The 21,748-nt window shown below is 35.3% G+C and overlaps 1 protein-coding gene across 6 annotated transcripts in view; it reads left to right on the forward strand.

The window, feature by feature from the left end:
* The first annotated feature begins 5,873 nt into the window (after positions 1 to 5,873).
* The window catches only part of LOC134204300 (syntaxin-1A), an 85,538-nt gene continuing 69,663 nt past the window's right edge, over positions 5,874 to 21,748 (forward strand). For all 6 annotated transcript variants that reach the window (XR_009977829.1, XR_009977830.1, XM_062679126.1 and 3 more), the window contains exons 1-5: positions 5,874 to 6,087; positions 13,334 to 13,407; positions 13,469 to 13,652; positions 13,744 to 13,817; positions 13,924 to 14,061. Coding sequence is in view for 4 of the 6 variants with exons in the window: in XM_062679126.1 (XP_062535110.1) it covers positions 5,889 to 6,087; positions 13,334 to 13,407; positions 13,469 to 13,652; positions 13,744 to 13,817; positions 13,924 to 14,061 (669 nt within the window). In the remaining 2 variants the exon portion in view is untranslated. The remainder of the gene's footprint in view (positions 6,088 to 13,333; positions 13,408 to 13,468; positions 13,653 to 13,743; positions 13,818 to 13,923; positions 14,062 to 21,748) is intronic.

A 21,748-nucleotide genomic window follows, 5' to 3' on the forward strand; every position in this document is an offset into this window, starting at 1 on the left:
CGAATGCTTCTTACATTTTATCCGGTCCAGATTTCATGCACCGCACGAACCGAAACAGTTTTCCAAAAAAATTGTAGCGCCCTCATTAGCGGTACATTTTTTGCCGATAAGGCAAACTGTTTGTTTACTGCTGCGTGATGGAACGTACACACGGTCAAGCAGTTCGACCAACATTGACTCCACCTCCCGTTTATTCAAACATTCATCAATTTTTATCAACACCGACACGAACAATCAATTTATTCGATCCAACAATATCAGTTACTACTGAACGACCGTAAGCACTTCAACTCGAGCACCAACCATCAAAAAATATATGGGGTTTGTGCAACTTCACTACAAATGCTCAAACATGTTCGGCGAACACTTCGACTCCACCCCCGATAACTCAAACCAAAATCAAAACCGTTTTAATTTTTTTCCAACTGAGCCGCCAACTGTCAAATGGTTGTTCGGAACAACTGTCACACACGTTCCAACAAAGCAGCAACCGAAGCGTTTTCTTGGGGGTGGAGTCAATGTTCGTCGAACTGCTTGACTGGTGTGTACGTAGCATGAGAGTCGGAGCCGTCGGTGCGGTCCCAGCATTTGCATGAGATTTCTTGTTTCGGTTCGTGCGCAGCGCAAACCAGAACAAAAATCAGGTTTTATTATTGCCTGTGGCGCAAAAGCTTTAGAAAGAATGCTAGCCGTTGGTACTAATTAATTAGTTCTAGTCTCTAAAATGAGCAAGGGAGTAATGAAATAATCATTTACTACGAAACACGGTCATACATCTTGAAATGTGCGTACAGAAACGTTAGAGGGGGGGGGGGAAAACAATAAAATCGCTGACTGTCGTCTGCTTGGTCGTGGCTGCTGCTGCGGCTGCCGTGGTTTTGTTTTGATTTTACTGCGTGGCAGAATGAATGATAAAAAGAAATGTCAACCGTTCCCATCCCTGGCGCCAGCTTTAGCGAATGGACGACGAATTGACAAGTTGACGAAAGAACTGGCATTGGCTGATATCAAGACACACTGGAATAGAATGTTATCCATGCACAAACGGTTCTGTTAGTTTAAGGGACCCGTTCAAAAACAACTCTGATCGAAGTGAAGCTTCAATCCAAATTCAACTTCAGTGGGGATGAATTTATGGAGGTAGGTGAAATGCTTCAAGCCCTCGAACCTGTTAAAGCTGCTGTGAAACTACTTGAGTTCTGCACTTCATATGAAGCTGTCATGGCGCTCCAATTTATGTTGGAGCAATTATCAAATCAAACTATAGAAAATGCCTCCAAGTTTTTCGATGCTCTCAAATTCCTGCCGTCACGCAATCGTTCAGAAATGATTTTGGAAATTTCTTCAAGATATCCATACTTTTGATTAAGCAAGCGGACCAGATGTTGAATCGTCTAATCATTCCTGATGCGATCGTCGAAGCTGAGACAAAGACCACACCTGATAACCAGTACGAAGAAGATGCGTCTGTGGATTCGAGGAGAGACTGCTTCAGAACAAAACTCTTGCAATGCCGGTGGCAACTACGCTGACGTCAGGATCCTTGATCCCATAAAGAATTCACCTACTATGAATCTGAAGGGATTAAAAGCAAGTACTTGACATTGATTTTTGGTGCTCTTGGGACCAATTGTCAAATTTTGGGTGAACCCGAGAGGGCATTCTCAGAAGCTGACAATATTTCCAACAAAGCGGATTGGGTGATGACTTGCTTATAATGTAAAATGTCTATTTAAGTTTCACTTTGCCCAGCTCAACAAGCAATGATTTCCACATTTGAAGTTTGTCTTCCACCCAAAAGTCCAAATCAAGAGAAGTCCCTAGGGACTCCCTTTACCCCACTGTGAACCCTATTGAGTGGAGATCTCAACAAGTCCTTTCTTATGAAGAGATTCGCCGCTGCGGTTGAGGCGCTCCGATCAATCGTACTACTAGAATTGGAAGATTATATAATTGCAGATGGCGTCCCCCTTGCGGATGTCATAGTATCCTTCATGTTACCTTAGTTGCCTTTATAGGCAGTTAGCTGCAGGGAGATCATGCTAGGGTTGGCACTTGTGTGGCCAGAGCGTGATTAGCGTTAGTCAAATACCTATGCTTTATCTGAACCAACTTCCACCCGGTAGGCAAAACTAAGTGGCACGCTTAAAATAGCGTGCTAAAAAGGCCGGCATGGTTTTATGGGACTGAAAACAGTACACCCACCGTTTTAAGTTGTTGCCATCCGGCTTTTCTAACAGAGGAAAATGGCATGGCTGCCTGCCCGCGCTTTCACAAGTCATCAATAGCCACAAACGCTGCTAATGACGTGCCTGCCAGAATTTTAATTGATTCATCATTGGATAGTTAATGCAAAAGTGTAAGATAAGATCCGATTCGCGTGATTAATATCTAATTAGCTTGGACCCAGCAGCCAAAGTACAGGTGCTATATGTGTCAAACCGATGTAGGTGAAAATCCAATACCTTGAATAACTACAGTGCCACTAGCGTTCTAGTACTAATGTTTCTACTCATTGGTCTCAATTTATCAATGCGCTACTGAGCGCTCCCAGATTGTAATTCATTTAGCCGACTAGCCAATTTAACTGACGTTGACGACTATCGATGTTATGATGTTGCTCTGCTCTTAAAATGCCACATTCCTTAGTTTGCAATTTTTGTTAGAAGTTTCGTTGGAAAATTTGTTTTGAATCTGTTTGACTGTATACTATGTGATGTTCATGAGCATAATATAACTTCTGTTGAAACGGGAAAATATGACAATATGACAATGATCCTTGTATAACATCTGACACGATTCTAAAACCCCACCAGAAACAGGTAAAGCAGCAACTGTATGAAATCGGCCCACCAGTAAGATTGATGCCATTTTTGCTTTCCGTTCTGCCTTCAAGCTAAGCATCCAGCAGCCATTCAGCGCACATGTTGACGATCATCATCCGCCTTCTGTTCTGCTTTGAATGGCAAACCTATACAGTGTGGGTGCTGATGGTGCAGGAATTTGAAAAATCCTCATTTAATGAAAGTTTCATTATCTGCAACTATGTACGCTGGAGTCTGGCGAAGTGGGTGGGCGAGGTGAATAGGAGAAGCATGACGGTGGCGCGGCGAAGCGTAGGCATTCAAATGAGCGTCTGCAAAAAATGTCACAACGATGGATCGATATTGTTGGAACGTGAAAACGGTGTTTGAGCACGTCAAACGGCTACTATCAAGATTTAGTAATGAACCTCCGTTTGTTCCAGTTTTGCTGTGCGCAAAATGTTCTCACGTTTGCTTTAAACGATGTAACAACCGTTGTGTTGATTATTACAAACTTATCGAGAAAGTAGAACGATTCATAATTTAGTACATAGTCCTTCCTAGAAAGTAGTTGCATTTGGTCAGCGATGGTTACAAATTGTAATGGAATTTTAAGTTCCCCCAGGAAAAGATATCCTTGGGGTAGAGTAAATCAAATTTGTATTAACCTCCTGTGTAGATACATGATTGGGTGTTTTCATTGTTCACGCATTTTTATTATTGCAAAAATGACAACGTTTGGATGCTAAATTTATTTATTTATTTAATTCATTTAAACAGTAACATAAGACCACAGTCTTTTCAAATTGTTACATAAGCTTTCGTTAACGTTAACATGACAATGTAAAGTTCAAGTCATATTTTCATGTATTTTTTTTTTTATGGATTTGGTTTTATTTTCAATGGGGAATTTATTTGGCTGGTTTCAAGCTTTCATACCATATCTCATTGCGACCGGAAAATCAACTACTAGTTGATATTGCTCTAACGACTGCTTCTTACATTATCGCTGCGAAAGTTATACATCGTGCAGTCATGTTTCGATACGTCCTGTCCAGTCATCGGCCTTGTATTTTATACAATCACTGAGAGGGGATTCCCTACTGAACCATCGCTTGTAGTCAAACGTTTTACAGATGACGTCAATCCGATCTATGAGTTGAAGATTGATTCCACATTTGACAGTTAGTCATATGCCTGCATGCTTTTAGCACGGGATCGAAAACACAGGGGGCAGCCAGATGTGTTAAGCAAATGAAATCAAAAGTATTCAGTTTCAGGAATTTGTGAAAATTGATCCTCCTGGCACTCGGTTGTTTTGACCAATGAGAGTACATAAAAATAGTCTCATTTGGCCTCATTGGAAGTGCTGATGACGATGCAAGAATAACAACAACAACAAATGCCCACCGAAAAAAACCGTCAATTTTTCGTCTCCGGGTCTCATCCTTCGGGAAATGGCTGGATGGACCGAGTCGCTGAGCTACGTCAGTTCCATGTCGGCGATGGCGGCGGCGAGGACAACAACAATGGCTCATATAGCAACTGCGATACGACCCCAAAAATAGCCCATCATCACCAAACCGAGTGGAAAACGCCGATGACGACGATGATGATGGCGTGTGCCATAGAATCCAATTCAGTGTAGTTTCGAACATCGGGAGATTATGTTTCAGCAGGTTTCCATCATCGACCATCCAGACGGATGCGTTTTCATGTTGTTGCCAACAACCAACCCCATTCTCCCGACAGTACGTGAATACCGAATGTTGCGTTGTTACCATGTGTGAGAACTACTGAGCTGGAAAGCACAAATTTAGAGGATGCTGATTTCCATACTCTCGGATGAATAAGCTGACTAAATATGCTGACGCAAGGAAAGGACTTTGAGAAGTCGGTGGGGGCGTGCTGGATTTTGCTTTGTATTGATGATAAATGTGGGGCGTTTGATTTGAATAATTCAAGCATGATTTTTCAAACGGTTATACGTCCATAAAAGAGACATTTTGTATGTATTCTTTACCATTTACCACAAAACCATAGACAGGTTAAGATCGAAAAACAATAAGCTTGCCCAGCGTATAAAAAAAAGTAAAATTGCTAATCATTTTCGATACATTTCCAGTCACTTATCTTGTGTAATGGAAACGAGATGTAGTTTTTCATGTTGATTATATTACAATGTTGCGAATATTAAAATTCTCATATCTCATGCATGAATCAAATCGCGAGCTAAAACCCACTGAACTCATGGCCCAGATAATCGTTCATTATTCGTTTCGCAATATCGTTATGAATAAATTAATTTGATAATTCAAATATTCTTTTACCAGAACTCCACCGTATAAGAATGACCCCCTGAGGTCATCTAGACTTTCTGATATTAGAGCGCTGAACTTTCGGAAATTAGCATTATTCTGCACAATTTGAGTTGTTGCATCCCCAATTATGGCTGACTGCTCATTAAAATAGTTGGGGCAAAGTTTTTTTTAGGTTTATGTCGCTTGCCACCGATAGTGCTTTTTTATTCTCACGAAGTTAAATGAGCAGACCAAAAAAGGAACTAAAATATTGATCCGATAGATTTGTGCTGCTGACTTGGTTCCTTGCCGGCGCTGTTGCCGCCGAGCTAGCTCGCCGTGTTTCCATTTGCAGCGTGTTTCCTTCTCTAGGTTATGATGAGCAGAATCGAGAATTCCCAAACGCGGATTCTATAGTTGGTAAGGTGTTTCATTCTGTTTTTTTTTTATCTCCACAGCACCCGTGTTCCCTCGTAGCGAGCGCAGTATTCGGAATAAATAGTTTGTTTGGCTAGCTTCCAAATTGTTTCCACTTGAAAACTATTATCCAGGTCAATGATCGGCATTTGTTCTTTCCCCCACGGGAAAACTTTTCCGGGGTGCTTATTTTTGCCTTGGCTTCTCTCAGTTTTTTTATAGATTTTTCTTTCATTAATTCTTTTACAAACCAAGTTCGCTATGCCAATGAGAAAGCAACTAATGATTTTTTTTCTCTCCCCATCGTTTCCATCTTCGTTTTTCTTTCCCCGTTCTATCTTCGCTGTCCGAATTATGAAAACCCCCGATGTTCGGAAAACCGCAGGCACAGAGCGACGATGAGGACATGCCGGAAGATGTGGCCGTGCCGGTGGAGGGCAGCTTTATGGAGGATTTTTTCAACGAGGTGGAAGAGATCCGTATCATGATCGACAAAATCCAGGCGAACGTGGAGGAGGTGAAGAAAAAGCACAGTGCCATTCTGTCGGCCCCACAGTCAGATGAGAGTAAGTCTAAATTTTGGATTGTTTTTGTTGAGTTTTTTTTTCGGATGAATATTTGTGTGCTTGTTAAATGAGGAAACTGTGCCAATGGATCGGTCGGCGGCAAATCAGTTTAGATTATAAAGATTTTGGAAATTTGGGAATTTGGGCATTATGTCACTTCGGAATTAAGGAATTCAGAAGTTTCAAAGCTTAGGATGTTAGAAAATTGGGAATTTAGGAATTAGGAAGTTTGGAAATTTAGGAAATTAGAATGTTACATTTTTGGAATTTTTCAATTTTCGAATCTTGGGAATTGGAAATTTTGGAGCATAGGAATTTGGGTATTAAGAAATTGAGGAATTTAAGAACTCAAGAGCTTAGGGAAATTAATAATTTAGGAAATTGGGAATTTAGGTATTTCAGAATTTAGGAATTGAGAAACTAGCAGTTGAGGAATTAAGAAATTTAGGAATTTGAAGGAGGAGTTGAGGAATTCTGGAATTTAGGTGTTCACGAATTTTGATATTTAAGAATTGATGAAATTAGAAATTCGGGTATTGAGGTATTAATGAATTAAGGACTTTGGGAAATTAGCAGTTGAATTAAGGGATTTAAGAATTCAAAAGTTAAGGACGTGAAGAATTTATTAATTTAGGAATTTTAGAACTAAGAAATTTAGGGATATAGGAATATAGGCATTTAGTAATTTGAGAATTTATGAATTGAAGAATTCAGAAATTTTAAAATTCGAGGATATAGGCATTTAGGAATTTAGGAATGAAAATTTAGTAATTAAGGAATTTACGGTTTTTAGATTTCTGGAATTTGGAATCTGGGAATTGAAAAGTTGAGGCGGAATTGAGAAGTGAGGAGTAAGAATTCAGGAAATTAGAAATATGGAAATTAATAATTTTAAAAATTTTGGAATTTGGGAATTTAGAAATTTAAGAATGGGTTTCCAGTAGCCTTGCGAGCGAAGGCGTAGGATTGCCAATCCGGAGATAGCGAGTTTGATTCTCGGTCCGGTCTAAGATGTTTTCGGGTTGGAAACTTTCTCGACTCCCTGGGCATAGTGTATCCATTGTACTTGCCACACAAGATACATACTAATGCAATGGCGGGCCTAGAAAAGCTTTCAATTAATAACTGAGGAAATGCTAATAGAATACTAAGTTGAAAAGCAGGCCAAGTTCCAGTTGGAATGTATATCCAAGATCCATATAAGAAGAAGATTAGATTATAAATAATTGAAAAAAAAAATTGGAATTTAGGAACTTAGGAATTAATGAATTTAGGAGTTTCAAAGCATAGGATATTAGAAAATTTGGATTAGGAAAATTAGAAATTTTGAAATGTTAAAATTATTGAATTTTGCAATTTTGGAAGTGAGAGGAAAATTGAGGAGCATAGGAATTTGGGAATGGAGGAATTGAGGGATTGAGCTTAGAAAATTCAAAATTTAAGAATTCAGGAATTAAGGTATTTGAGAATTTAGGAACTCCGAAGTTTAGGAACTTAGGAATTCAGGGGTTGAGGAATTAAGAAATTTTGGAATTGGGGAGTTAAGGATTTCTAGGATTTTAAGAATTTAGGAATTTGGAATCTGGGAATTAAGGAGTTGAGGAGTTTAAGATTTCAGGAATTCAGAAATATAAAAATAAAGGCTTTTAGAAATTTTGGTATTTTGAAATTGAGGAATTCAAGTATTCAGGAATTGAGTAATTTGAATTTTAGGCATTTATAAATTTAGAAATTCAAGAATTTAACAATTTAGAATAATAATTTAGGAATTTGGGGTTTTATATTCAGAATTTAGAAATTTAGGGAATTTCGAAATTCTGTAACCAGAAATTTCCTGTCGATCCCACAGTCAGGTAACAGTAAGTCAACATTTGGATTGGGAGAAACTTTGGGATTTTAGGATTTAAGGAATTTAGAGTTTTTCGAGCTCAGGATATTAGAGAATTAGGATTTTAGAAAAAAGAAATTTTAGGAATTTGAAAATTTTGGAATGGTAAAATTTCAGAATTTTGGATCTATGCAATTTTGGAATTTTGGTAATAAGAAGTTTGGAATATTATTGGAATTAGAAGTTTGGGAATTTAAGAATTTAGTATATAGGAAATTAAAATATTTGAGAATTTAGGAATTGAGAAGCTTAGGAACTCAGGAGATGAGGAATTCATGAATTAAGGGGTTTGGAAATTAAGGACCTGAAGAATTTAGGAATTCAGGAATTAAGAATGTCAAGAATTTGGAAATTTATGAACTTAATAATTTGGAATTAAGGAGTTGATGAATTCTGGAATTAAGGAATATTGATTTTTAAGAATTGTTAAAATTAAGAATTTGAGTATTAAAGAAATAATTAATAACGCCTTTTGGAAATTAGCGAACTGAGCAGTTGAGGAATTAAATAAGGAATTTGGGAATTCAGGTATTTAAAAGTTTAAGAATTGAAGAATTTATTCATTCAGAAATTTGGGAATTCAGGTATTTAAAAGTTTAAGAATTGAAGAGTTTATTCATTTAGAAATTCAAGAATTCGTAAATATAGGAATTCATGAATTTGGGAATTTAAGAATTTAGTTATTGAGAAATTGTGGAGTTTAGGAATTCAGGAATTAAGAAATATGGCATTTTGGAATTTCAGGAATTTTGGAATTAAAAAATTGAGGGATTTAGGCGCGGGGTTCTTTTGATTCCGGGAGCTACTTTGTATTTTTTATTTTCTGAAAAATATAAACGAAAAAGCTACATAATTTGAAACAGAAAGATGCCATCCAACTATCAACAAGACACCTGAATGATGATAATGGCATATTCCGAACATGACTCATATTCTGAACACTTGCTTTTAATCTGCCATTTTGGCTTTATTCGTGTAATTTTCTCGATAAGATCTTGAATTTGTTTGTAATCTTGATCCTCAGCACGGAAAATCTATGAAAGTTTTAGTTTTAGCTTTTGACAAAAACGCCAGTGTTTTCAATATGAGTCATCTTCGGAATTTGAGTCAAAACAGTGGTATTAAGGATTTAAGTAGAATTAGGTGTTAAGAAATTACGGAATTTAAAATTTAGAGAGATGTTGGAAAAGTTTTTATGCCCAATTTGGAAGTGAAGAACTGGGTGATTTGAGAATTTCGGTATTTAGAAATTAAGGAATGAAAGCAAATTTAAATTGCATTTTTATTCTGCAACTCAGCCAATACGAAAACTACTTAATTTTTTGGTTAATATCTTGGCTGTGCACTTTGCACAGCACATGCATCGAAATGAACAAATTGATATGAAATTTGCGAAAAAGAATTCACGTGTCTTGGAGGGACTCGAACACTCAACCTCCTACTCTCTAGATAGGCGTGATAACCCCTACACAACAAAACTACGTAAAGGTCACGTTTGCGGAAAAGCAATTTAAGAATTCAGGCTTTCAGAAATTTAGGAATCAGGGATTTAGATATTTAGAAATTCAGGAATCTAGAGATTGAGGAGTAGAGAAATTTAAGAATTAAGTAATTTACGAATTCAGGAATTTAAAAATTTTAAAGCTTAGGAACGTAAGAATTGCCTAGTTAAGGAATTTAAGAATTCAGAAATTTGGGTATTTAAGAACTTTGGAATTAAGGAATTTAGGTATTAAGGAGTTTAGGAGTTTAGGAATTTTGGCATTTTGGAACTTAGGAATTTGAAAATTCAGGAATTTAGGAATTTGAGAACTTAAGTGTTTAGTAATTAAGAAATTGAGGAGTTGAGAAATTTAGGAATTGAGTTTAAGAATTCAGGAATCTAGGAATTTGGAAACTGAGGAATTGAGGAATTAAGGAATTTAGGTGTTTAGTGATTAATGAATTAAGGAATTCAAAAACTGAGGAGTTTTGGATTTTAAGACATTCAAAGTTCATTAATTTAGGAATTCAGTGATTTAGGAACTTTGAAATTTGGGAGTTTAAGAATTCAGGAGTGTAGAAATTTAGGAAATTAGAAGTTTTTAGGACAAAGGAATTAAGGAATTAAGGAATTAAGGAATCAAGGAATTAAGGAATTAAGGAATTAAGGAATTAAGGAATTAAGGAATTAAGGAATTAAGGAATTAAGGAATTAAGGAATTAAGGAATTAAGGAATTAAGGAATTGAAGGAATTATGGGAATTGGGGTGAATTAAAGGAATTGAGGAATTAAGGAATTAGGAATTACGAAATTAGAATTAAGGAATTAAGGAATTAAGGAATTACGAACTAAGGAATTAAGGAATTAAGGAATTGAATTAAGGAATTAATTGAATTGAACCACGAACTCAAGGAACTGAATTAAGGAATTAGAATTACGAACTGAAGGAATTATGAACCACGAACCAGGAATTAAGGAATTAAGGAATTAAGGAACCATTAAGGAATTGAACCACGGAACCAGGGTGAATTAAGGAATTAAGGAACTATGAACCAAGGAATTAAGGAACTTAAGGAACCATGAACCAAGGAATTAAGGAATTAAGAATTAAGGAATTAAGGAATTAAGGAATTAGGAACTACGAACCATGAACCATTAAGGAATTAAGGAATTAAGAACCATGAATTATGAAACCAAGAAACTAGAAATTAAGAAATTAAGAATTACCAAGAAATAAGAAACTAAGAATTAAGAAATTAAGAAATTAAGAAATTAAGAAATTAAGAAATTAAAGAAATTAAGGAATTAAGAAATTAAGAAATTAAGAAATTAAGAAAATTAAGAAATTAAGAAATTAAGAAATTAAGAAATTAAAATTAAGAAATTAAGAAATTAAGAAATTAAGAAATTAGGAAATTAAGAAATTATGAAATTAGTAAATTAAGAAATTAGGAATTAAGAAATTAAGAAATTAAGAAATTAAGAAATTAAGAAATTAAGAAATTAAGAAATTAAGAAATTAAGAAATTAAGAAAATTGGAAATTAAGAAATTAAGAAATTAAGAAAATTGGAAATTAAGAAATTAAGAAATTAAGAAATTAAGAAAGTAAGAAATTAAGAAATTGAAATTAAGAAATTAAGAAATTAAGAAATTAAGAAATTGAAATTAAGAAATTAAGAAATTAAAATTAAGAAATTAAGAAATTAAGAAATTAAGAAATTAAGAAATTAAGAAATTAAGAAATTGAAATTGAAATTGAAATTAAGAAATTAAGAAATTGAGAAATTAAGAAATTAAGAAATTAAGAAATTAAGAAATTAAGAAATTAAGAAATTAAGAAAAATTAGAAATTAAGAAATTAAGAAATTAAGAAATTAAGAAATTAAGAAATTAAGAAATTAAGAAATTAAGAAATTAAGAAATTAAGAAATTAAGAAATTAAGAAATTAAGAAATTAAGAAATTAAGAAATTAAGAAATTAAGAAACTAGGAAATTAAGAAATTAAGTAATTAAGAAATTAAGAAATTAAGAAATTAAGAAATTAAGAAATTGAGAATTAAGAATTAAGAAATTAAGAAATTAAGAAATTAAGAATTAAGAAATTAAGAAATTAAGAAATTAAGAAATTGGAAATTAAGAAACAAGAAATTAAGAAATTAAGAAATTAAGAAATTAAGAAATTAAGAAATTAAGAAATTAAGAAATTAAGAAATTAAGGAAATTAAGAAATTAAGAAATTGAAGAAATTAAGGAATTGAAATTGAAATTAAGAAATTAAGAAATTAAGAAATTAAGAAATTAAGAATTAAGAAATTAAGAAATTAAGAAATTGAAATTAAGAAATTAAGAAATTAAGAAATTGAAATTAAGAAATTAAGAAATTAAGAAATTAAGAAATTAAGAAATTAAGAAATTAAGAAATTAAGAAATTAAGAAATTAAGAAATTAAGAAATTAAGAAATTAAGAAATTAAGAAATTAAGAAATTAAGAAATTAAGAAATTAAGGAATTAAGAAATTAAGAAATTAAGAAATTAAGAAATTAAGAAATTAAGAAATTAAGAAATTAAGAAATTAAGAAATTAAAAATTAAAAATTCAAAATTAAGAAATTAAGAAATTAAGAAATTAAGAAATTAAGAAATTAAGAAATTAAGAAATTAAGAAATTAAGAAATTAAGAAATTAAGAAATTAAGAAATTAAGAAATTAAGAAATTAAGAAATTAAGAAATTAAGAAATTAAGAAATTAAGAAATTAAGAAATTAAGAAATTAAGAAATTAAGAAATTAAGAAATTAAGAAATTAAGAAATTAAGAAATTGAGAAATTAAGAAATTAAGAAATTAAGAAATTAAGAAATTAAGAAATTAAGAAATTAAGAAATTAAGAAATTAAGAAATTAAGAAATTAAGAAATTAAGAAATTAAGAAATTAAGAAATTAAGAAATTACGAAATTACGAAATTAAGAAATTAAGAAATTAAGAAATTAAGGAATTGAGGAATTGAGGAATTAAGAAATTAAGGAACTATGGAACTAAGGAATTGAGGAATTAATGAACTAAGAATTGAGGAATTGATAAATTATTTAGGAATTCAGAAATTTAGAAATTCCGGTTCTAGAGATAACCCAGCGCCGGGCTGCAAATTTCTTAAACAAAGATAAAAAAGAAATTCAGGTAGGAATTTTGGAGTTTAGGATTTTAGCAATTTAGAAATTTTGGAATGTAGAATTTAAAGAATCATGGAATTTAGGAATTTTGGAAATAAGAAATTTCGAAATATTGAAAAAAGGATTTAGAAATTTTATAATTTTGGAAATTAGGGAGTCAAGAGCATAGAAATTTCGGAATTTAGGGACTTTAGAGAAATTTTGGAATACTGAGATCAAGAATTTTGAAATTTAGGGCATTGGGAAATTTAGGAATTGAGAAGTTAAGGAATTTGGAATTGAGGAATTTGGAAATTGAGGAATTTGGAAATTGAGGAACTTATGGATTTCGTAATCGAGCAATTTAGGTATTTGAAAATTGAAGAACTTATGGATTTAGGATTCAGAAATTCAGAAATTTTATTAGGAATTTTATTTAGGAATTCTGGTATTTTGGTATTTGGGAATTTATTTAGATTTTCAGGAATTTATGAACTTAGGAATAAAGGAATTAGACAATTTATAAATTTGGGTTTTGAAGATTTTGGATTTCAAGAATTTAGGAATTTAGGCAATTTGGAATTTAAGAATTGCGGAATCTTGGAGTTTGGGTATTCAGAATTTTAAACATAGGGTCAAAATTATTTCGTAATATAGCACACAGTGTTCATACCTACCAGCATTCGCGCACCGACCCAAGAGTGATTATTTTTCTGTCCCACAGAAACCAAACAGGAACTCGAAGACCTAATGGCCGATATCAAAAAAACTGCCAACAGAGTAAGAGGGAAGCTCAAGGTAAGCACGGAATACCGTCTTCGAAATCTCAAACCACTAACCGTTCCGTTCCGTTCCTCAGGGTATCGAACAGAACATTGAGCAGGAGGAGCAGACGAACAAGTCCAATGCCGATCTTAGGATACGGAAGACACAGCACTCGGCGCTGTCACGCAAATTCGTCGAGGTGATGACCGAGTACAACCGGACCCAGACTGACTACCGAGAGCGGTGCAAAGGAAGAATACAACGACAATTGGAAATTAGTAAGTGACCCGTGATTTCCTGTCCGTCCCGGGCGAGCTTCTAACTTGTACCGGCGTCGTCGTCGACGACTATGTTCGTTTATCTTTGCAGCGGGTAGAGCGACGACAAACGAAGAGCTGGAGGAGATGTTGGAGCAGGGCAATTCCGCAGTGTTCACGCAAGGGGTAATGTCGCGCCTTCCTGTGACGGCGAAGCACCGTGGACCGGTGTCAGTGTTGAACTAATCTCGTATTTCCCGCTTTTGTTTCTTCCCCATCCACAACCGCGCAGATTATCATGGAAACCCAACAAGCAAAACAAACGCTTGCCGATATCGAAGCACGGCATGCAGATATTATAAAATTGGAGAATTCAATTAGGGAGCTACATGATATGTTCATGGATATGGCGATGCTCGTCGAGAGTCAGGTAAAGTGGAATTCAATTACTATTATGCCTCGGCGACTCCCGGTGAGTCTCTCTGTCTCAAGTCCTTGATGATGATGACGATGAATTTTGCCGAACGAACCGACCGTGCCACAGATACGTCTTGGTGGCATGCAGCATCCGCATCCAAGGGGGTGGGGAAAGCTGCATGTTGCAAGTTTGTGACTGTCGAACGATCGGTGGCAGAAGCACCATATCACAGCGCACCTCTTACATCGAGGAAACAACTATACCTATAAGTAAATGTAAGACACACAAAATCCATACGACAATCTTCAGCCAGATTACCCCTGTTCTGTATATTCGGAGTAGAACGTGTTGTGTCACAGACATTGGAAGTTAGTGAGTGGGTGCTTCTGAAAAAAAAGCAGCACTCAGCATCAACAACCTACTTTTATCCCAGTTTGTTCAGTAGATCTTACCGATTCTGTGTTCGTGTATGTAGTTCTATAGCATAGCGTGTGTTCACTATATGATGCAATTTCCCTTTCCTCCTGGTCATTTTATCATTATTTCTGCTGATTAGAGTTGTGCGATTTAGAACAGGTGATGTTTGAGTGGGAAGATGCTGGTGGCGCAATTTTTAAGCTATTCACAAGCGGAAACACCTGAAAACTGTTTTTTTTGGAAATTCATTTAAAAACTATCAGTCGGGTGCCAATTTTTTTCATACAATTTGAACCCACTCTTTTCGAATTTTACAGCGCTTCTAATTCGTCTGACAAAACGAATTGGCATTCCATAGTTCAGTTTCATTTATCTGGATGCAAACCACGTCTGAAACATTCAATTTGTTGATCCTTGCCTGACGGACGGTGCGAAAGTTCGACAGTGGTGCAAGCAGCAACGAATGTTGGCGCTATCCGCCCATAACTGCTTGTTGAGCTGGTGCGAATTATTATTCGCTCCTCTGCCGGTTTAATTTAATTTACTCGTTATTTATCATCCCGCGTGTTGACCGCGCGCCGCACATTCATTCAAAGTGCGAGATAATAAAAGATGCGCCAGCCGCTCTCCACTCTTCGCCCCACAGATTTCGCACAGATCTAACTGCCTACATCATCGTTTTAAATTGTGTGATCCGACCATTCGTTTCGTTGGTACAGTTTTACTGACCCATTCCTTTATCCAGCATCATTGTCGTTATCGTTGCAGTCATATAGTGAACAGTGTTGTAGTTGCCTCCCTTTTCTTGTTTATGTTGTCAGCCTTATTTGTACCATCAACGGAGTAATTTTTTTTCAAAATTTTATCGTCGAATTTTGGATAATGTTTTCTAGTAAAATTGGCCTTTCCCGTCATTTTTTCATAGATTCTTTAACTTATTTATTGGCAACTTTTCCAAAGAACCAAAATTTCTTATGCCTTCAACTGAATTTGAATGTTTAAAACTAAAAAGTTATTCCCTTTTTTATTTTGACCTAACCGAATTCCAAATTTCGGTCAATTCTGCTGACCCTTTCACACCGCAGCACTTTTTCATTTTCATTATAAAAAAGTTTAGGGTTTTCAAAATATATGGGTTCTTCGGAAATGTTGATCGTAAGTAACTCAAATAATCAACTAAGACAATGAAACGAGATAAAAGCTTTATACCGTTTTATTGTCTCAGTTATTTTTTTCTTACTTATTTGATCAACATTTCCAAAGGACCTATTTTTTAAAATCTCTATTTTGAAAACCGAAAATGAAGACTGAAATCACGCTGCACGTATGAATCGTCTTGTATAATTTGTCTGATGTTGGTTCAAAATCGGGCGAATATTAGGCCACACTTAAAAAACAGTACAGATTCGATTTTATTGTTTTTGATTTTAAAAATAGTTAGAGGCGTACAAAAAATATGGGATCTTTGAGAAAGTTGTCCCTAAATAAGTTAAAGAATCGATTGAGCAAATCAAATAAAAAAATTTGCCTGGAAAGGCCAAACGAGTTTTTCAAAGAAAAGGTATTGTGAAAATTCTAAAACGATTCACCTGAACTCCAATTTGAAATACAGACAATTCAATCAAGTACTAGCAAAGGTTTTCAGGGGATTCTTTTAGGTTCTTATTGTATAATTAGGTTTTCCGACTATTTCGCTTCGATTTCTTAATTACTGCAACCCCTTTCGTTTTTAATTATTGCTTGGATTACATTTCCTCCGCTGTTACAATTAGTTTGAAACTGTTCACCTTAAAATGCTTGTCGAGCACTTCCTTAAAACCGTACATCAAACATTATCAAACGACGCAGTTAGTTCCAATACCGTCGAAACTCCCTAAACCGGATCGTTTTCGACGGTGTTGTTCGATTACAGCTGACTCCGATCCCAGGATCGAGCCATATGCAACACAGAAGTGACCTCCCGTCCCTGATGGGGAAAGCGGGGTCCAAGGACTTTGCGTTGATCCTCAAGCGCTACTTTGGAGGCTTACTACATCGTTCGACGACGCTACCTGTTGGCTCCACGCACACCAAGCCAAAGCCAGCTCCTCACAGCTCCAGCGAATAATCGAAGACGACGGCCAGGAAGAAAGCTTGGTGTAGCACAGGTAGCACCGACCGCCAACGAAAGCTAACGCCCGAGCAGAATCGACGGAATGTTCTCTCTGTCTGTGTGCGTGTGTTGTCGTCCTATACCCTCTCTGTCACTCTTTCACTGTCTCTGTCTGTTGATGTACCGTGCCTATACCTGATAACTGGATCGTGAATAAGTTGCTGTGTTGCTGCCAGGCCAGTTTTGTAAACATCCAGAGTAAGAACCACACTGACTAATGATGATGTAACGCCTCGTGATTGTAGTTCTGTATTTGTCTGTCCTATTCTTTCAAACTATTGTAACTACCTACGTGTAAGAGCAACGTGTTTGACCTAATGGCCATGTTTCTTGACTATGTGTCTGTCTCCTTTCCGAATTGTTGCTGACAGCAAATGATACACTGCAATGACCTGTATTTCACAAAAGTTATGATTGGGATTACTATTCTATGTTCCCCGCTCCACTGTAAACTGTGACTGTAACGTTTCCTGCTTATTTGTTTGGCTACGCGTTTCGAGAAACCATTCGAGCGCAAACTTCCAAACGTGAGCTTATGTGTAGGTTTCGGACAGCGTCGACGTGTCGTAGAATGATGAAACTTAGTGCCTGGATGTTTTGAGGGTTTAGGTACATATTGTCAAACTATTATATCTATATTTCGCGAAACAGTGTTTTCAAATTTGTATTACATTTAACCATTTTGAATTGAATGGAATTATTGTATTCAAAGATCAATCAAACATGCAATGGGGAACCAATAGTTGGAGCTTGGGATTAAGCGCTCAACGTCAGTGTGCACAGATATTGAAGAATCAATAATGGCGCGGGTCAATTCCTTACGGATTTTTAAGGAGTGCGGGGCGAAATTCTTTATTACCTGATGAGACCAAGATCAGTTATGAACAGTAGTGTCAGGAGGTACATTTTTAGTAGAGACGAGATAGAATTTGGATTGGAAAGTGATATGATCCATGCAGCCATAATGATTAAAACAGACAATGTAACTACTCGGCCGGGTTGCGAAGGCTGACGGAGGTCCTTCAAAGCTGTATTTAAAAAAAAAAAACCTGTCAGGCGAACTTCCAATACATTGAAAAAAATCGAGGTTTTAAAATTGTAATCGTTTTTCTCGATATTTTATAGACCTGATCTTATCTACTACACATCCCAATATCTGTAACTGTATCAGTAATATCTGTAACTGTATTTGTAACAGATCTGGCCGCCATGAAATGTACTCGGAACATCGACAATTCCGTTCCGATTGACCACTTTTGCAAAAAAAAACAAATATGGTTTGCTGAGCATCATTTGAGATATATGAGATATATCCTGGTGTTATTTCATAGATTTATCCAGCAACTCTTTGGAAAGTCTTCTAGACATTTTTCTGTAAATATTTTAAAAAATCTATAGGAAAAACCTCCAGGAATTAATAAAAACATTCTTCAGGCATACATTCATTATACAGAAATACAGAAATCCTCTAGATATTCCATCAAAAACCATTCCAGGAATTCATTTTAAAATTCCGACATGACTTCCTTTGGTAAATCCTTCGCAAATGAATTCAGAAACTTCTTCAGACCCTCTTAAAGAAGTTTTTCCAAATTTTACTTCCCACAAATTCCCTTGGGAATTTTTATGGGACAACCTAAGTAAGTTACGTAAAGAATTCTTTCGGAAATTTGATCAGAAATACTTCTAGGGATTATTAAGGGAATTCTCCCAAAAATTCTACAGACATTATTTCAGAAATTATTTAATTATTTTTTATAGAAATCGCTACATGAATAATTCCGTTAATTTTGAAATTTATCCAGTAGTTCATTTGGAATTTTCTCTAGAAAATTCTAGGACCAAGCTCTAGGAGTATTCGAACGAATTACAAAAGGTATTTCCAAAGTTTTGTAAAAAAATGTTCGAAACCCAAAATCAAAAAAAAAAATCAGAGGATTTTTCGAAGAAACTTCCTGAGAAATTTACAAGGACTTTTCCGAAGGTATTCCTGGAAGAATGTGCAATGGAATTACGGGGGGATTTTTTGATAATTATTTGGAACTCCTGGAGGAGCCCCGAAAGTATTTTTAGAAGAATATACAAATGAACTATTGAAGGATTTTCAGAAGGAGGATTTTCAAATAGTTTTTCTAAAGGAATTTCTGAGAGAATTGCTAAAAGAATTTCCGAAGGAGTTTCTAAAAAAATTCTTTTAGGAACTTCCGGATGAATCCCTGAAGCGTTTTTCGAAGGAATTTACATTGAAATGTCAAATGGATGTTTCTAAAAAGATTTCTCAAGGATTTTTTTTTCGGGATTTCGGATTGGCGAAAAATTATTTTTACGAACAATTTTGGCGTAAACAAATAAATTTGAGGGACAATATTCAGTTTAGTGGGTTGCGTGCATCATTGTGTCCCAGTTAAACTCCGCCAGTATATTTTTTCTAAGTAATGATGTACACGTAATAAAATGTTTAATAAATGTTTGAGTTGCGTTATGAATTGTGCAGTCAAGAATCCAGACGACTGGATGTGCTTGAGCCTTGAAAGTAATTACGTTTATGGCAGCGCACTATTATTATCTCTCTCTATGTTGAAGAGGGTACGGCAATTCAATATGATCCTTCGTCCTTCGAGATGGATTATTGGGAAACTATACGGTTCGAAGGACCAAATGTTGGGTAGCTGGCTTGCCTTCTTCGTTTTCAATCAGTGGGACCATCCTTCACTGACTCCGACTGGTTCAGGAAGAATCCTAAATGTCACAAAGATTGTACACACGGCTGTTTAAACTTAGCTTCAGGATTAGAACACAAGAGCAAGAGTGTTATTCAAGAATTTAAATAGGATGTTCGATATCACTGAATGAATTTGTTATTTGCAACAAGTTTCATGGATCATACACAAGAATTATTTTCAATGTGATTCTTTATTGGACTTTAGGCAGTGGTAATCCGGTCAATGATCGATCAATGATCGATCAGAAATAAATCAAGGAAAGGGGGAGGGAGGAGTATCAGCGTGGAAATTTATCTCTCTTCCCTTTCTCTTCAAATGGAAGCTTGACAGAAGTTCGTTCGATTCAAATCGTAACGAAAGTTGTCCACGGCTCGCTTTTTAAAATCCACTTCTATATATTTTTTTAAAATTTCTGTCGTATCTAAATGGAACTATCAATTCTATACTTTCGCCTCTAATTCTATAATGAAAATGTACATCTGAGTTTGGAAGATGATGTATATTTGTATTTCTACATCTTTGTAAAATGCGGTTAATCTTATGCAGAAGTAATTCCATAAATCAAAGAGATTCGAATGTTGTTTGTCTGAAATTAATAAATTGAAAACAATAAAATTTCATTTTTTTTAGAATTTTAAAAACATTCTTTAATAAATGCATGGATTGAGTTTTGATTTTTTCATTTAAAAAATAATTATTATTATCTCCTCTTGACCTTTCGGAGACCAATAGGACATAACTTCCAATGAATATTTGTAATGGTCTTTCCCTCTAAATAGAAACCCATATATCAGAAACTTACATATGTATTGTTTACTCTACTTGAACTAAATTTGAAACCACACCAATTGAAACTAAAAATGTGAGTAAAAAAATCCGTTAATTTCCACAGAAATATTCAAATCTCCGTAGTTTTATCTAGAAAGCATTCAATTCCGTAAATCTACGGAAATTTCCGTAGATCTGGCATCGCTGATTCGAGATTTTGCATTCATTGAGCTACTTCCTTTTTTTTCGCTGTTAATGAAAATAAGCATAATAGGATATATGGTCGGGGTTCTGCCAAATCAAAATTAACCGTCTTAAAAATAACTTTTTATCAGCCCAAGTTTTATTGATTAACAGATTTACCTGATTACAAATCTTAGGGGTCTCCAGTAGCCTTGTAAGAAAAGGCGTAGGATTGCCAATCCGGAGATGGCGAGTTCGATTCTTAGTCCGGTCTAGGATGTTTTCGGTGGGAAACATTCTCGACTCCCTGGGCATAGTGTACCTATTGTACTTGCCGCATAGTCATGCAATGGCGGCCATAGAAAAGCTTTTAAATAATAACTGTGGAAATCCTAATAGTATATTAAGTTGAATAGCAGGCCAATTTCCAGTTGGAATGTAGAGCCATTGAAGAAGAATAAGAAGAAGAAGATGATTAAAAATCTTATTGGATGTTCCTCAATCCCGTAACTGAGAATATCCTACAGCAAATGTACGTATGAATTGATTTCCGTTTTCCTTTTAAGAACAAAATATCGCAAGTCAGTCAAAAAGCCGTTTGGTGCAATTTGGCAGAACCCCGACCATATGAAAAATGGATCCGGAAACTAACGGGATATAAGGCTCTCCGGAATATAAGGATTCCCAACATCTTGAAAGGAGGCTTCCGAGCCTCTTGAAAGGATTGCACCCTGTTTGGCATAAAGTCGTTTGGCATAAAGTCATTTGGCATGATTGTTATTTGAACTAAACTTGCCGAGCCATTCAGCTACGTTGGTTTCACTATATGGGCAATACATGATAATTGGAAACAGGATTATATGCCATGGCAAATCTATATACGTAAAAATGATTTTCTGTTTGTTTGACCCTGTTTGTAGGCGTGAAAATTTGTATGCGGTGGTTTTTGGGGCTGTGTAAGGTTTTTAAGATGGTTCGAGACCTCTTCCTGCTCTAGAAGTGGGGGCTCCCATATAAATGAAATTCATATTTCTGCATAACTCGTCAATCAAGCAAATGGAACCCAATGAGGAATGTGCAAAACATGTTTTGACTTTTACTCTGCCAAACGAATCGAGCAAACATTAAAACTTAATTTGTGAATACAAAATAGATAGACTAACATCTTTGAGGCGAGACAAAGCTCGGCGGGTCTGCTAATTAAGAATAAAGAAGATTCCTGTAAAAATGGGAAGATAAATCAGCATTCAATTAATTTGACATTGGTGGCTAGTTTTGTTTTTCATGTAAGGATATGCCAGAAAACTTGCCCATTTCACCTTTTTATTGGGAAAGGAATTCGTATTCTCTCATGCGCTACGTATATGGTGCGTAAAAAAACTACAAACCCCCCTCCCCCCATAAGTGCTTACGTAATTTGTGTACGACCCCTAAGCAAATACTTGAAAGAGGGAAC

This window comes from Armigeres subalbatus, unplaced genomic scaffold, assembly GCF_024139115.2.
Source record: "Armigeres subalbatus isolate Guangzhou_Male unplaced genomic scaffold, GZ_Asu_2 Contig515, whole genome shotgun sequence".
NCBI lineage: Eukaryota > Metazoa > Arthropoda > Insecta > Diptera > Culicidae > Armigeres > Armigeres subalbatus.